Source organism: Gekko japonicus, unplaced genomic scaffold (assembly GCF_001447785.1).
Source record: "Gekko japonicus isolate JY-2015 unplaced genomic scaffold, Gekko_japonicus_V1.1 scaffold97, whole genome shotgun sequence".
Classification (NCBI taxonomy): domain Eukaryota; kingdom Metazoa; phylum Chordata; class Lepidosauria; order Squamata; family Gekkonidae; genus Gekko; species Gekko japonicus.
Genome location: NW_015170278.1, coordinates 1,416,702 through 1,432,179, shown reverse-complemented (window position 1 = coordinate 1,432,179; position 15,478 = coordinate 1,416,702). Strand labels below are relative to the sequence as shown.

At 45.7% G+C, this 15,478-nt stretch overlaps 1 protein-coding gene across 1 annotated transcript in view; it reads left to right on the top strand.

The window, feature by feature from the left end:
• Nucleotides 1–15,128, top strand: part of BRD9 (bromodomain containing 9) — a 36,492-nt gene extending 21,364 nt beyond the window's left edge. The window contains exons 10-17 of the mRNA XM_015417720.1: nt 1,110–1,205; nt 2,096–2,228; nt 2,891–3,002; nt 5,095–5,133; nt 6,185–6,256; nt 9,038–9,137; nt 12,572–12,739; nt 14,415–15,128. Coding sequence (XP_015273206.1) covers nt 1,110–1,205; nt 2,096–2,228; nt 2,891–3,002; nt 5,095–5,133; nt 6,185–6,256; nt 9,038–9,137; nt 12,572–12,739; nt 14,415–14,515 — 821 coding nt within the window. The 3' untranslated portion in view covers nt 14,516–15,128. The remainder of the gene's footprint in view (nt 1–1,109; nt 1,206–2,095; nt 2,229–2,890; nt 3,003–5,094; nt 5,134–6,184; nt 6,257–9,037; nt 9,138–12,571; nt 12,740–14,414) is intronic.
• Nucleotides 15,129–15,478: the final 350 nt, after the last annotated feature.

The following is a 15,478-nucleotide window of genomic DNA, read 5'->3' as shown; positions in this document are numbered from 1 at the left end:
GGTCCTAGGCTAGGAACACTGAGCATGAGATTTCTGTGATGAATGTCAATAAATCAAAAGTAGCTTTGCAACTTACAGATGCACACCTGAACAGCATACTCAAGATTGCTACGGCACAGACATCTTGATGCAATAATTCAGAGGTGTCAGTTATCAGACACTGTTAAATAGACAAAGTATTGCAAGAGTGCTAGTGTTTTAAGCATGTTTTTATTTAAAGTTTTTTTTAAAAAATCTTTAATTGTGTTTGTCTGTGTCCTTTATAAAGTTTATATCTCCGCTACCTGGCATTACATTTCATGACACACATGGCCCGGCCCAGTCAGGTCTCATTTATGTCAGATCCAGCCCTCGTAACAAATGAGTTTGACACCCCTGCCCCATAGGGTTTTCAAAGCAAGAGACATTCACAGGTGGCTTTGCCATTGCCTGCCTCTGTGTAGCAACCCTGGGCTTCCTTGGTGGTCTCCCGTCCAAATATGAATGCTTGGCTTCATAGATCTGACGAGATCAGGCTAGATTGGGCTGTCCAAGTGTAGCTGTGGTTTTATTGATCCATGACCAAGTTCTGTTTTAAAAACTCCTCTAATCCTGGAGTAAAGAATTGTGCTGTTAGCTTCAGGTACGTCCCCTCGCATCTCTGGCCTGAATTACCATAAATATCTCCTCTGTTGACTCCACTTAATCCTTCAGCTATTTATGTGAGTGTCCAATTTATGGCACAGGCAGCTGGAGCATTAATTGGGTTTGCATCCCTTCTCCTTGCCTGTCCCTCGTCCGGTTCTTCCCTGCTTCTCTGCAAGGTGGATGAGAGGCCAAAATCAGAGCAAGGCACTGTGGGTGCAGAGTAGCACCTTCTTGTATTTTTCAAGAAGGTTGACTGTCACTGAGTTAAAAGGCTGGGATTTTTAATTTTTTTTTTTTTTTAAGCACAACTGCATTAAGAATCCATTGAGAATCTGGATTTTTCTTGTCTGCTTGTAAAGTAAAAAAAATGTAAATAAATCATGATTCTCATACTAATCTCATTCCCAGACGTATTCTAAATGTACAATAAGATGTGATTTTTGGAAGGGTGATAACTGTAGCATCTTTTCAACTTAATACAGAGGAGGAAACCCATCCAGTGGATCTGAGTTCTCTCTCAAGTAAACTGTTGCCTGGTTTCACGGCGCTGGGGTTTAAAGATGAAAGGAGGCACAAAGGTAAGGGTGTACCTTTGGTTACTGCGGCATTTAGAACCATGTCTTCCTCTGAGGCATGTGCCTTTCTACACGCCCAGGCTGGTCTCCTCATAACTTCCATGCAGTTGTAAAACCAACAGATGAACACAGAATGTGACTTCATTTGGATGTTTGTAGCACTCAGTTACCCAGTACCTCAGGCCTGTAGCCACCAGGATTTTGAAATTCGGGGGACCTTTAAATAAGTTGGAGGGCACTGACATCACAAAATAAAAAATAAAATAAAAATTTTTAAAACTCACTTTTGTGACATTTGCACTCTGCTTGCCTACACGGGGAAACAAGCCACCTTGGGGAAGGGGCGGCGGTGGGGAGTCCTCCAGGCAGCCCACAGAGTTGGGAGTCCTCCAGGAGGCCCAGAGAGCGGGGGGGGGGGCTGGGGGCTGGATGGAAGTCAGGGGGCCTTGGCAGGAAGTCAGGGGGCCAGGCCTCGAAATGCCCCACTGTAGCTACAGATCTTGTCCATGGGGTCGCGAAGAGTCGGACTCGACTGTGCGACTGGACAACAACAAAAAAGCTACAGGAGGCCCAGAGAGCGGGGGGGGGGGGCTGGATGGAAGTCAGGGGGCCTTGGCAGGAAGTCAGGGGGCCAGGCCCCGAAATGCCCCACTGTAGCTATGGGCCTGCCAGTACCTGCTGGTTCACACCTGAATGTCTCTTGAAAATCAAGTGGTCAGATGAAGTGGTTATGACCGTTCTGTTTGGTCAGCTCATTCACACACACAGATCATGGGTCACCACTTGCTGCCGAAGTCATCAAGTGTTGCATTTGCTTGTGTGAACAGACTCTGAGAAATACAACCATTCTATACAAAAAGAGATTCCATACACTTTTTTTCTTTTATTTTCAGTTACCTTTCTTTCAAGCAACAATTCAGGTCTTTCGATGCAAAACCACTCTGTATTTCATGACCTGAAAGCAGATGAAATGGAACTGCTGTATTCAGCATACGGCGATGAAACTGGAATCCAGTGTGCCTTAAGGTAAGCATGTCATAAGGCAACATTGAAAACCACAGATACTTCCTTGGTGTTGGTACTTGTCACATGAGCATAAAGGTTGAAGGGGTGTTAGGAATGGGGAAGCCTGCTCATTAGGATAAAGTCATGCCAGAGTTAAGAAAAAACAAAGGGCGCTTTCACACACACTAAACGCACTTTCAATCCACTTTCAATGCCCTTTGCAACTCGGTTTTATTGTGTGAAATGGCCAAATCCACTTGCAAACAGTCGCTGAGGTGGATTGAAAGTGCATTATTTAGCGTGTGTGAAAGCACTAAAAGTGTTGCAACTTCAGATTCCATCTGAGGGCAGAAGGGTATTTAAAGGTCTTCTAAAAAAACAGGGTTTCGGGACATTGTGGAGATCTAGGATGGCCGAGGCTAGCCCAACCTTGTCCGGTCTCAGAAGCTAAGCAGGGTCGACCCTGGTTATTAATTGGATGGGAGACTTGCAGGGAAGTCCGCAATTGCTATACGGAGGCAGGCCATGGCAAACTACCTCCGAATGTCTCTTGCCTTGAAAACCCCATGAGGTGGTTGCCAGACGTCCATAGTGACTTGACAGCACTTCCCACCACCAATGTACAAACTGGCATGCATTCTGTTAAATATGCATTTGTTGCATTTGTCCAAAATTTTATCTAGCTTGCAAGAATTTGTGAAAGATTCCGGAAGCTACAGCAAAAAAATAGTGGACGACTTGCTGGATCAGATTACTGGAGGCGATCACTCAAAAACCATCTATCAACTAAAGCAGGTAAGGCCAAAATTATGGGAAAGTGCGAGCGTCTACACTTGGAGCGGGTCCCCGAGCTGCCCCCTCAAGGGACTAGTTGTAAAAGCAGCTTTTTATTGAGCTCATTGAATAGCGGACAATAGAACTGGTTGGAGACTCTCACAGGAACGCCAAACTGTTTTTTGAGATTGTGAACACGGTTTGCATATTTGAACTCTTTCATAAAGTTGTGCTTTAACAAACGAACTTTGTCTGATCAAGGGTGGTCAGAGAGGCACAGGAGACGGTGGTCCTGTACTTTTTATTTATTAAAATTATTTTTTATCCCATTTTGCCAACCGTCAGTTTGCTCAAAGTCGCAACTGGTCCAGAATATATAAAAGCAACCAACAATAAAGACTAAAATTACCAGCAGTCGCTAGATCTGAAGAAGCAAGCAGCGATTCACAAAAGCTCTTCCCCTGCCACAAATTTGGTTAATCTTTAAAAGCTGCGGTGGCTCAAGTGTTTAAGACGCTGAACTGCAAGCTGGAAGGTCGGTAGTTCAGCAGTTCGAGACCCAAGTGCCACATGACAGAGTGAGCTCCCATCTCTGACCCCAGCTCCTGCCAACCTAGCAGTTTGAAAGCAAGAAATTGCAAGTAGATAAATAGATACCACTTCGGTGGGAAGGTAACAGTGTTCCGTGCACCTTGGCGTCTAGTCATGCCGGCCACATGACCACGGAAACGTCTTCGGACAGCACTGGCTCTTCGGCTTGGAAATGGAGATGAGCATCGCATCCCTAGAGTCGGATTTGACTGGCTTTCGAGCAAGGGAAACCTTAAGATGCTACCGGACTCTTGCTCTTCAGTATCTGAGGAAGTGAGCAGTGACTCACGCAAGCTCCTCCCCCGCCACAAATTTTGTTAGTCTTTAAGGTGCTCCTGGACTCTTGCTCTTTTCTTTTCTTTTCTTTTTTGTAAGTTATATTTATTTCAGTTTTCTTATGCATTACATCATGCATACATGTTACTTCCAAATATCTCAACAGAGTCATCATAGTCACAGTTTTTCTTTTCTACTGTAGCTTTAAGGTGTGAAAATGGGGCGCTATCCGTGGCCTGTGTAAATAGCATCCCCTGGTAAGGAACATCCCGTTGAGCCGGTTATTGGCAGCCCTCCTGTGATGCCTGGCTGTGGAAGCTGAGCAGGACGCAGGCTGAGCAGGATGACTTTCGTCCCAAGGGATGCCGCCAGAACAGCAGTAGGGCCTCCACCCCTGTGCCTGTCCTGTCCAGCCTCCCTACTGGAGGGAGAGGGCAAGGAGGGAAATTGCAGCCACCAGTGGAGAAGAGGAGAGAGAAGGAAATGCCGCTTCCAAATCGGCACCTCACAAGTCAAGGGCACTTTTTAAAGTATAAGATGGTTGGTTGTGGTGGCAGTCGATGGGCCATCTTTTTCTTCGCCCCCCTCCTCCATTGAGGGGAAGGGCTAGGGGGCAGGGCCCTTCCCAGGGCTGTTTTTGCTTCTCTGTCCGCCCCCGAATGGCCAGTGGTAGGGGAGAACGACAGAACACTGATCCAAATATGGATTTTGTGTAAAGTCACCTCTAGCCTTGTGCTTCCTTTAAAAATAATGTCAGTTCCCCTTTTGTAATGTTCTCAGGCAACGTGCCTCCTCCGTAGTACAACAACACCCAGTCGTTGTTTATGGAACGGCTTTATTTTGGTAGAATGAGATGCCAGGACGGAGGGTAAAGAACAACATCACACCATCCGAGAGTCACCTGACCCTCCCGATTGTATCAGGTTAAATACATTCCACTATAATGGGAAATCACCTACTTAAAGGTACAAACACATCACACCTTTTAAAAATGGCCCGTATCAATTCGTATTCAAAGATATTTTTGTTCCTTTTTTCTGTCCCAAGTTTTCTGTCTCAAGTTTCTACAGGTTTTTTCTTTAAAAAAAAGATTTTTTAAAAAAGTTGCTTGAAATAGTTTTTAACAGAAATATTCTGTGTACACCAAATAAGCCTATCGTTGAATGAAAATTGTTGTAAAGCATCAAGAAGGGAAAAGACGGAAGGTTTGTTCCTTTGCTGAATTGTTTTTAATGTAATTTTTCAGAGGAGAAACATTCCGGTGAAGCCACCAGATGAAGTCAAGGTAAGTTGTAAGACATATAAATATACATCCACCTTTAAAAAAAAAATTTATAACAATGTGATACAATGTACATACAAATATTGCAATAAAATATACAAACAATACAATAAAAAGTGGATTGCAAAATTAGAGAATACACAAGGAAAACACTATGATAACGTACAATAAAACAAAGATGACAAAAATTAAAGAACAATGGATCAAAACCAGAATAATATATATACAGTGAGTAGATTTATGTAGAAAATAAGGATTGGATTCATGTTTGTTTATTTGTTCTGTGGTCATTTGGAGGAGGAAAGGGCTCTGTTTTTATCATTTCTGTGGTCTTTCTTCTCTGGAAAAATTATTACCAATGGCAAAAGCTCTCCTGTGCTCCACCAGGACAACTTCGCACCTCTGAGCAGGGCCTTCCGCAGGTGCTAACCTGCAAATGGGCAGCATCAACAACTGTCAGTACACGTGTCCGGGGTCGGCGGCCTTACAGCATGCCTTCTCCGTGGTGGCCCCCACCTTATGGAACAGCCTGCCTGGGGAGGTCAGGAAGGCTCCCCCTCTCCTGGCTTTCCGCAAACTGTGCAAAACTGAATCATTCAAGAGGGATTTTCTATGCAGGCAATAGGGTTGCACTGTGCAAAATGATTCACAAAAGTACATGGCTAAATTATTAAGGACTGTGGTCTATACTGCTATGTATAGCTTGCTGTTAAGTAGGATTCTGCTGTGCAATTGTTGCATCATTTAATGTGTCATTTAATACTTAAGCTTTGCTTCAGAGTTCTGCTTTTAGGCTTCCGATTGGTTCTACAACCCTAATCCCTAATGCATTGTTTATTGAATGTCTCTTTCTGTTGGCTGTATTGACTCAGTCTGGGTAATCCACCTTGAGCCCACGTGAGAAAGGTGGGCTATAAGTAAAATAAAATAAATATTGGCTTCATCAGCAGACTATAAAATTGTCTTGTGACTTTGAGCCATGAAAAGGCCTCAGGGAAGGAGGAGACAGATCGTGGATTTCTAATGACCTGAACGTATTTTGATCTTCTTCTAGGTTCCACCAGTGCTCATAAAGGAAGAACACAAATTGCGCAATACCTGCCCAGATGCTCCCAAGCAAAGCGCGGTAAGACTTCTCATATCGCTCACATCTTGAAGAGGATGCAGCTGAGCCACAAATGCCATTAGAAATGGAACTCGCCGGCTTCCTTTTCTCATTTTTGTCACGGCCTTTTGATGGGCATCTCGGAAAGGCTCCTGTCAGTGAGACAGCTACTGCGATGTCCTGGATAAGACTGGCACACTGGAACCAGACTAGTCCAGATTCAGATCTTCTTGTCCATGGAGTTCACTTGGTGCCCTTGGGAAGGTACCAAGTGTGGCCTATTCCTTGGGGTGGCTTTGAGACTAAAGTGTGATCACTGAGTGAAAACTGCCCTGAGCTCCTGGAGGAAGAGCAGAGAAAAGAAATCCATTAACATTCAGCGAAGAGACTGAGTGTGGGTTGAGCAGCACCCAGTCTTTTTTTCTGGAATGTTTCCAGGATACGTGTGAAGGCACGATTGGATGTGGATGTCCATCTCACTTGAAACGTTTCTCCTTGTGGTGGGACAGTCCTGCTCTGGCCTGCAAGGCCTCTTCCACCGTGCCCTCCAAGGATGTCCCAACACCTGGAAAGCCTTGCCTTTCTCTCCAGTAACCCACCGCCACCACCTGACCTTTGTAGGAATTGCCCTCTGGAAGGGTCAGGAGCCAGACTCCCAGCTTCCCTTCCAAATTCTGAAGCCTTGCCTCTGTGTCTCCCGCTGCTCACGAGGACCGTTTACTGCCTTGTGCGCCACTGGGGGAATAGTTGCTTGTGACCTGACACCCCCCACCCCCCTCCTGGTACTCCTTTTAAAATAGCGTGTCCAGGATGGTGGAGGTCTGTGTGGTACAGAGAACCACTACGAGCATCAAAAGTTATAAAGTATTTATTAAAAAGAAAATGTTCACAAGCATACTTTTAGCACAGCACCAGGCTGAGCAAGGGATTCAAAAGAAACGGGTAAAATGCATTTCCTCTGTCCCTCTTAGATATTAAATACAGGACAGGCTCCTTAACTTAGGATGTTATAGATCTCTCCAGAGTTTCCATTACCTTGCAGCTTCCTTCAGCTGTCCCAGCCAACATATTTATTTATTTATTATTTATGTTTACATTTAAATCCCGCTCTCCCCGAAGGCTCAGGGCGGCTCACAAGGGGCATAAATGCCTGGTTAAAACAATGAACAATATAAAACAATATAAAACACAATATGCATAATACACTAAAAAATGTCGGTGCTCCAGAAATTACTTAACCGTAGATTTCAAGATGGGGTTCTGGAGGTTTTATACCAGAACAACACACCAACAACGTGCGTCCCAACTACGCTTTCATTTGCCACGGAACGTCTCACGCCCCCAATAATCCCCACTCCACCGATAGTCAAAGTGCGGAGATGAGGGGTGGTGATGGAATAGTGGTGGCGGCGGCTCCTACTCAAAAGCCTGGCGGAAGAGCTCCGTTTTACAGGCCCTGCGGAATTGCACCAGGTCCCGCAGGGCCCGGATCTCCTCTGGGAGCTCATTCCACCAGGTAGGAGCTGCCACCGAAAATGCCCTGGCCCTGGTGACAGCGAATTTGATGTTTCTGGGGCCTGGAATATCCAGGAGATCTTGATTCCCCGACCGTAGTGCCCTTGGGGGAACATGTGGGGAAAGGCAGTCCCTTAGGTAAGCCGGACCCTGGCCATGTAAGGCTTTAAAGGTAAAAACCAGCACTTTGAAGTGAATCTGGTACTCCATTGGCAGCCAGTGCAGCGCTTTCAGCACAGGCCGGATGTGGTCTCGTCTAGTGAGACCCATCGACAGCCTTGCTGCAGCATTCTGCACTAGCTACAGCTTCCGAATTTGTGACAGAGGCAGCCCCATGTAGAGAGCGTTACAGTAGTCTAGCCCCGAGGTAACCGTTGCCTGGATCACTGTAGCCAGGTCATCTCGGTTGAGGAAAGGAACCAACTGCCGCACCAGCCGAAGATGGTAAAAAGCCGACTTGGCAGTGGCTGCCACCTGGGCCTCCATCGTTAAGGAGGAGTCCAGGAGCACACCCAAACTCCTAACCTCCGGCGCCGGCACCAGAGGCGCCCCATTGAAGGTCGGGAGAGGGAGCCCCAAACCGATCCGACTCAGGCCCAGGACCTCCATCTTTGCCGGGTTTAGTTTCAGCCGACACAGTCTGAGCCAACCATATGGCAATGGCTGCCTCCTCCAGACATCAGTTAAGAGTTCTGTCTGCTTTGATGGAATCAGCACCAAAAGACCCCTCCTCTTTGCTGCAAGGAGTCTTTATAATTTCTCTTTCCCCACCGACCCAGTCAGGCTGGGACAAAGAGGCTTTTCCTGAAGTCTGCAGAAGTTTCTTCCTGAAGTTAATACCTCCAAATCTCTGTTCCCTGCTGGTTGAGGGGGACTGGACCATCCCATTGTCTTTAGCTGGACCTATTAGCATTTCTTAAGAGGTAGCTGAGGTGAGGTTGGAAAGCCATTGAACTGACTTCCCCCTTCCTGCCTGTTCTCTGCCCAGGAAGAAAAACTTTTAAAACCTCTGGTAAAGGTTTCTCTCAGGTCAGACCCCTACCCCAAAAATTCATGTCTTCACACTCTTTAACAACGGAGGATGTGTTCAAGTAGAGAACACTGCACAGTTTATGTGTGTTTTGACTGCCAAAGCCACGTGGTTTGCAGATTGCCCTGCTTGAAGTTATACTTACTTTCAGAAGGGAAGATCATTTTGGAACACCAGCCGACAACCAGCCAATCCACTATTATAAATGTTCTGTAGCTGTTATTTTGATAACTCAAGTACTTTCTTTTTTCCCTCAGATTGGAGAATCCATTGGAGACAGTACTAGTTCCGTTTTGGATTTTCTGTCTATGAAGCCATACGATGTATCACTTGAGATATCCATGTTGAGCTCCTTGGGTAGGTTGTTGTCATGGAGTTGCCGAGTGTGGAAGGTACACTTCAGTAGTACATATATCGTCTGCTGCTGGACTTGGTTTCTTCTAGGCCCAGCCAAACATGTTACAGCTACAAGCCTGTTAATACAACATTCTTCTGGTGCTAGTTAGAGAAGTTATACAGTTGATGTGCACTAACAAATTAATGCAGCCATCAGCCTAGAAGCTAATTTCAACAGCCAATCCATATGCAAAAGAACCTCCGCAGGAAAGTTCCTCCATTAGCCTGTTCACAGCCTGGGGGACACCTACAAGAGAATGACTCAGCCCTATCCCACCTTCCTGAGTAGATATAAATTACCTGCCTACCATTTTTCTTCTCACCTTGACAAAGAGAGTACTCCATCTTTCTGTGTTATACCTCTGAGGATGCCAGCCACAGCTGCTGGCGAAACATCAGGTCTTACAATGCCAAGACCACGGCAATACAGCCTGGAAAATCTACAACTAAAGCCTAAGAAGCATTGAGACACCTCTAGCCTCCCAAAAATATGCTTAATGCTTTTAGGAGACTGGATTTATGTTGGTTTATTTTAACTGAGTAAAACAGGGGTCTCCAGCATGGGGCCCCCTGATACCTTTTTTGGCGCTCGCCGAGTGTTTTTAAAAAGTGAGGGGGGCCAAATGGGGCTTTGCCCAGTTAGGTTTTTGATTGGCCATTGTAGACATGATTGGCAGGGCAGGTTTTTTTAAAAGCTGCCACCACAGTACAAGGATCATCACTTTCATGACTGAAGGTAAGCTGCAGTGGCCATTTGGGGGCTCCGCCTCCTGAGGCAGCCATTTTGGGGGCTGTGCCGACCACGCTGTCTCAGAATTCTGAAGGTGCCCGCAGGTTCAAAAAGGTCAGGGACCCCTGGAGTAGAATCTAACAGTGGCTGAGCTGCAGACCAGAAGGTTGGCAGTTCGAGACCCGAGTGCCGCATGACGGAGTGAGCTCCCGTCTCTGGCCCCAGCCCCTGCCAACCTAGCAGTCCGAAAGCAAGAAATTGCAAGTAGATAAATAAGTACCGCTTCAGTGGGAAGGTAACATGACCACGGAAGAAGTCTTCGGACAGTGCTGGCTCTTTGGCTTGGAAACGGAGATGAGCACTTCCCCCTAGAGTCGGATTCGACTGACTTTCAAGCAAGGGAAACCTTTACCCTTACCTTACAGAATAATCACTCTTGTCTAGAGTAGTTGTTAAAGGCTAAAAATGCATTTTACATTAGTCCTCATTTCTGCTGTGTTACACAAGTGCAGTATTTTGAATTGGGGTTAGTGTTATCTTTGAAAGTGAGCCACAGTGGCCCCCCCCCCCCCCGTGTAATGCTTTTTGCATAATTTGTCTTCGTTGATCAATGCAAGAAGTAATTAAAACTTACAGTGATAGTGGTGATGCTTAGATTCACAACATACATAAAGGTTGACAAATGAATGAATTTTGCCTGGTTTGTACATTTGATTATTGTGACTTTTGGACGGCATTTCTTGAAACAGCAGATTTTGAACATAAACCCCAAGTACTCAGATTTGCCCTAATTTACAGTGAAATGCTTTGGCATACTGACTTGGAAAGTATTCCGTTAAACTTGCATGTTTCACAGTACACCTCATTAAGCTCCAGGCAGCAGTCTTTTAAATGTCAGTGAGAGACTAAAGCAAATGTGCTACTTCTTTAAAGAGTGTACGTGTATTGGGCAGTCACTGGTTCTGCAGTGGAACTGCAGATAATGTGGACCAGGAGAGCAAATGTCCAGAGACCGCCACAGTGCAGTCCTGAGCCGAGTTCCACTCTTCTGAGTCCACTGAAGTCAGTGAGCTTAGAAGGGTGGAACTCTGCTTAGGATGACACTAGTGGTCTCCAGTTACATTTGGAAACTGCCACTTAGGTAGATGTGGGGGGGGGGGGAGCTGGCTTCTCCCGTCGTAGCTGGCCACCCACTCCATTTACTTCCTTTGCACTTAATCATGGCCTTCAGGTCTCCAAGTCAGAGGGCTTCTCTGCATTCTCATTTTCCTCACTTGCATGTTCCAGCTACGGTGTAGTGGTTAGGAGGGCGGACTCTAATCTGGGGAGAACCAGGTTTGATTCCCCACTCCTCCACATGCAGCTGCTGGTGTGACCTTGGGTCAGTTACAGTTTCTTTCAGAGCTGTTCTCCCATGTTCCCCAGAGAGCACTATGATCAGGGTCCCAAAATCGTTTTTGACGAGGGCCAGGGCCTTCTCAGTGGCGGCTCCATACTGGAGGAACAAGCTCCCGGACGACATCGGGGCCCTGTGGGACCTTTTACAGTTCTGCTGGGCCTGCGAGACGGAGCTCTTCCACCAGGCCTTTGATGAGTGAGCCACACTTAACCAACTGAGGCCCTGGCCCCAACACAAGTACCACCATTGACAGCCTGTATACGCCGATATGACCCAGACTGAGTTGCCTGCCGACTGTACTTCCAGGCTACTGACGCCTCGCCATTCCCATACGAGATGCACTAGCACTTTATGTATTGTTTTTTATACTTTTTATATTTATATTCAATTCTCTGTATTATCTGTTTAAAGGAATTTTATGTGAGGCGCCTGAGCCTGCTTCGGCAGGGAGGGCAGGATACAAGTCCAAGAAATAAATGAACTGGGAAGAGCTCTCTCAGCCCCGCCTACCTCCCAGGGTGTCTGTTGTGGGGAGGGGAAGGGAAAGGAGATTGTAAGCCGCTCTGGGACTCCTTCAGGTAGTGAAGGGCGGGGTTATAAACCCAGTCTCTTCTTCTTCCTGTTGCCGTGGGGGTTTTTCCCCTGTTCTACGCATATCATGTTCCCTCTAATGGTCAATTTGATATTGCATAAAAACCTGCAATTTAAATCTGCAGGAAAGATATGCCAGACATATCTGTGATGTATGCGATGTAATATCGAATCAACCACTAGAGGGAGCAAAAGACGTGCAGCACAGAAAAAAACCCTCCCCCCAAAGCGACAGGAAAACCTAGCGAGGAAAATAAGGATGCAAAAAGGCCCAGATGCTAATAGCCAGGTAGGCTGCGACATCTCTAAACTGAGCACTGCTTGGGAAAAGTGAGTCTCAGTGGCATATATGGATCTCCATCGCTTCCTAAAATTGCTTCTATGTTTTACGATAGATAGATAGATAGATAGATAGATAGATAGATAGATAGCTCAGACATATTTTAGAGGCCGTTGGATCCTCATTAGTAAGGAAGGTTTGCTGCTTCTGACTTGTTTATCTTTCAGACCATCAGACAAGAGCATCTGTTTAAATAGATATGTATATGTTTTTGTTGAGCTTTAATGTAAAAAGAATGTTAATAGGGTAGGGGGAAATAGCGAATTCCTTTAAGGTTTAGTTTTCTGATCATTCATCCAAGAATCCCAGTTCACAGTCAATGGTCTGTCGCCCAGGTAAAGTAAAGAAGGAACTCGAGCACGATGACAGTCACTTACACTTGGACGAAACGACTAAGCTCCTGCAGGATCTTCACGAGGCTCAGACCGACCGGGTAGGATCCAGGCCTTCCTCCAACCTCAGTTCCCTCTCTAACGCTTCCGAAAGAGATCAGCATCACCTAGGTAAGTCTCATTTTTACACTGTGGCCCCCTGAACTTCCTTCGTTCCATTTAAGACAAAGCCATTTGTGAGATCCCAGGCTGTTGACTGCATTGACATCAGTAGCAAACTGGCCACCAGCTAGTTCTGGTTTACGTACCTACCTCACAGGATTGTTGCAAAGGCAAAAATCAAACAGCCCTATGTACATGGAGAGTCCTGAAGTCCTTGAAAGAAGGGTAAGGCACAAATATAAATAAATTAAGACAACCAAGTTCGCTTTGGCATTGATTTATTTTTAGTTAAAGCACATAGCCCACTTTGCTCTATGTTCAGCGCAGCTAACAATTCAGTTATTAACACAACTGTGAAACAAAATTACAGACAAAATCACAAACAAGACTAGTCACAGGCACAAAACCAATCCAAATGCCTGTTCACATAGATTTGCAATACATTGGTGCTTCAGAATTTAAAAAGGGGCTGTGATGCACTGTCCTCAAGGAATTATTCCAGGGCCTTGGGGCCACCACATAAAAGGGTCTGCTCCTGCCCACCTTTGGTCTCACACTTCTTTTCATAGAAGGGTCTGAGCGTGGGTCATAGAATCATAGAGTTGGAAAGGAACCCCAGGGTCATCTAGTCTAACCCCCTGCACAATGCAGGAAATTCACAAAGACCTCCCCCTCCACACCCCCAAGTGACCCCTGCTCCATGCCCAGAAGAGAGCCAGTTTGGCTTAGTGGTTAAGTGTGTGAACTCTAATCTGGGAGAACCGGATTTGATTCCTCACTCTTCCACTTGCACCTGCTGGATGACCTTGGGCAAGTCACAGTTCTGACAAGAGCTGTCCTTGAAAGAGCAGTCCTTGGAAGAGCTCTCTCAGCCCCACCTACCTCACAGGGTGTCTGTTGTGGGGAGGGGAAGGGAAAGGAGTTTGTAAGCTGCTCTGAGACTCCGAGCGGAGGGCAGGGTATAAATCCAATCTTCTTCTTTCTTCTTCTGACAAAAAACCTCCAGGATTGCTTCCTGACCCCAAAGTGGCAATCAGCATTTCCCTGGGCATGTAAAAAAGGGCCACAAGAACTAAGCACCAGTGTTCCCTCTAAGCTGAGTGAGTGTGAGCTAGCTCACAGTTTTTTAGCCTCCAGCTCACACATTTTTGTCTTAGCTCAGGAAGGAGGGCTCCAGAGCAAACTGATTTATGCAGTAGCCAAATCGCTCGCTCACAGCTTTAATGCCAGGAGCTCACAAAGTAGAATTTTTGCTCACGAGACTCCACAGCTTAGAGGGAACATTGCTAAGCACTGAGGCAACCCTCCCTGCCCTCCCTTCTCATGATCTGCCTCAGTTCACAGAATCTGCATTGCTATCAGATGACCATCTAGCCTCTGTTTGGAAACCTCCCAAGAAGGAGAGCCCACCACTTCCCGAGGAGGCCTGTTTTACTGAGGCACCGCTCTGTCAGGAAGTTCTTCCTAATGTTTAGCCAAAACCTCTTCTGATTTCATTTCAACCCATTGGTTCTGGTCCAACCTTCTGGGGCAACAGAAAACAACTCCACACCATCCTCTAGATGATAGCCCTTCATCTTGTAGTTCATTGGGCTTGGTGAATTTGTTACTGTAAACTTAAAGAAAACATTGGCATTTCTGGAGTAACAGTAAGTCATTCTGCTTTTTTTTTTTTTTAATACAGGAAGTCCCTCTCACCTAAGTGTAGAAGAACAACAGGACATGGTCCATGACCCCTATGAATTTCTTCAGTCTCCAGAACCTACAAATGCCAACAACAACTAGTCTCATGCGTGCTGTTTATGTCTTGAAACTAGCATGTTATATAGCGTTCCATCAGATAGTATGCATTTCAATGTGTTCTCTTTGTGTGTGAGGACTGCTATGTAATAATGTGTGTGCACATTTGTAAATTGTACTCCCATAGCTAGTAGTATCATGGTATTCACACCATGCCTCATGCAATACGTTCTGGAAACAGTTGCGTACGATAACTCTAAAGGCCACAGATGCAAATTACGTATTTAAGAAACCGTATTAAAAAATGCTAACCTGCTGTCTATCATGCTGTCAGTCATGGAAAGTTTTATACTACGGCCATACAGAAGCTTCTCCAAGGGACTAAGTCCCAGAATGACAGCTGCCTTCCTGGTCTCTCTTCTCCTCAGAGTTGCTCATTGTCGAGATTGTCCAGACAAAGTCATGAACACTTCAGAACTTCTTAATTTTGCATGCAAAAATACATGCCATAAAACCGAGGACTTCTTCACTACCAGAAATTCAGTCTCTGCCAAATTATCCACATTCTAAGTGTTGTATATATGAGTACACTTGTACCTGTATAAAGGGGCAAATGTTTGTGTAGTTTTTAAATGAAGTATTTGAAATTTGATATAGAATGACCTTTTTTTACAATTGATATTATGTGTAAACTAGAATTAGTTGCTCATGAAGAGTGTTGTAAATATTAATAAAACTCAAAATGTACTTGCGGTGTTTCCAGTATCTATATATCTTTGCCAAGTGGCCCCCGGAGTGCGGATCGCTAAATCAGCGCTCCGAGGGCACTTGGGGGGGAGGGGGAGGTTTGTGCACTCTTGGGGCAGTCCCCAGGGGTGCACAAAAATCTAAAAACTAAAAAAAAATATTGGGGGGATGTTTAAATCCCCCCGAAAGTGCAAGAGCGTTCCGTGCGCCTGCGCACGGAACGCTCTACGAACGCCAACGCCGCCGCTGCTTGGAAGGCAA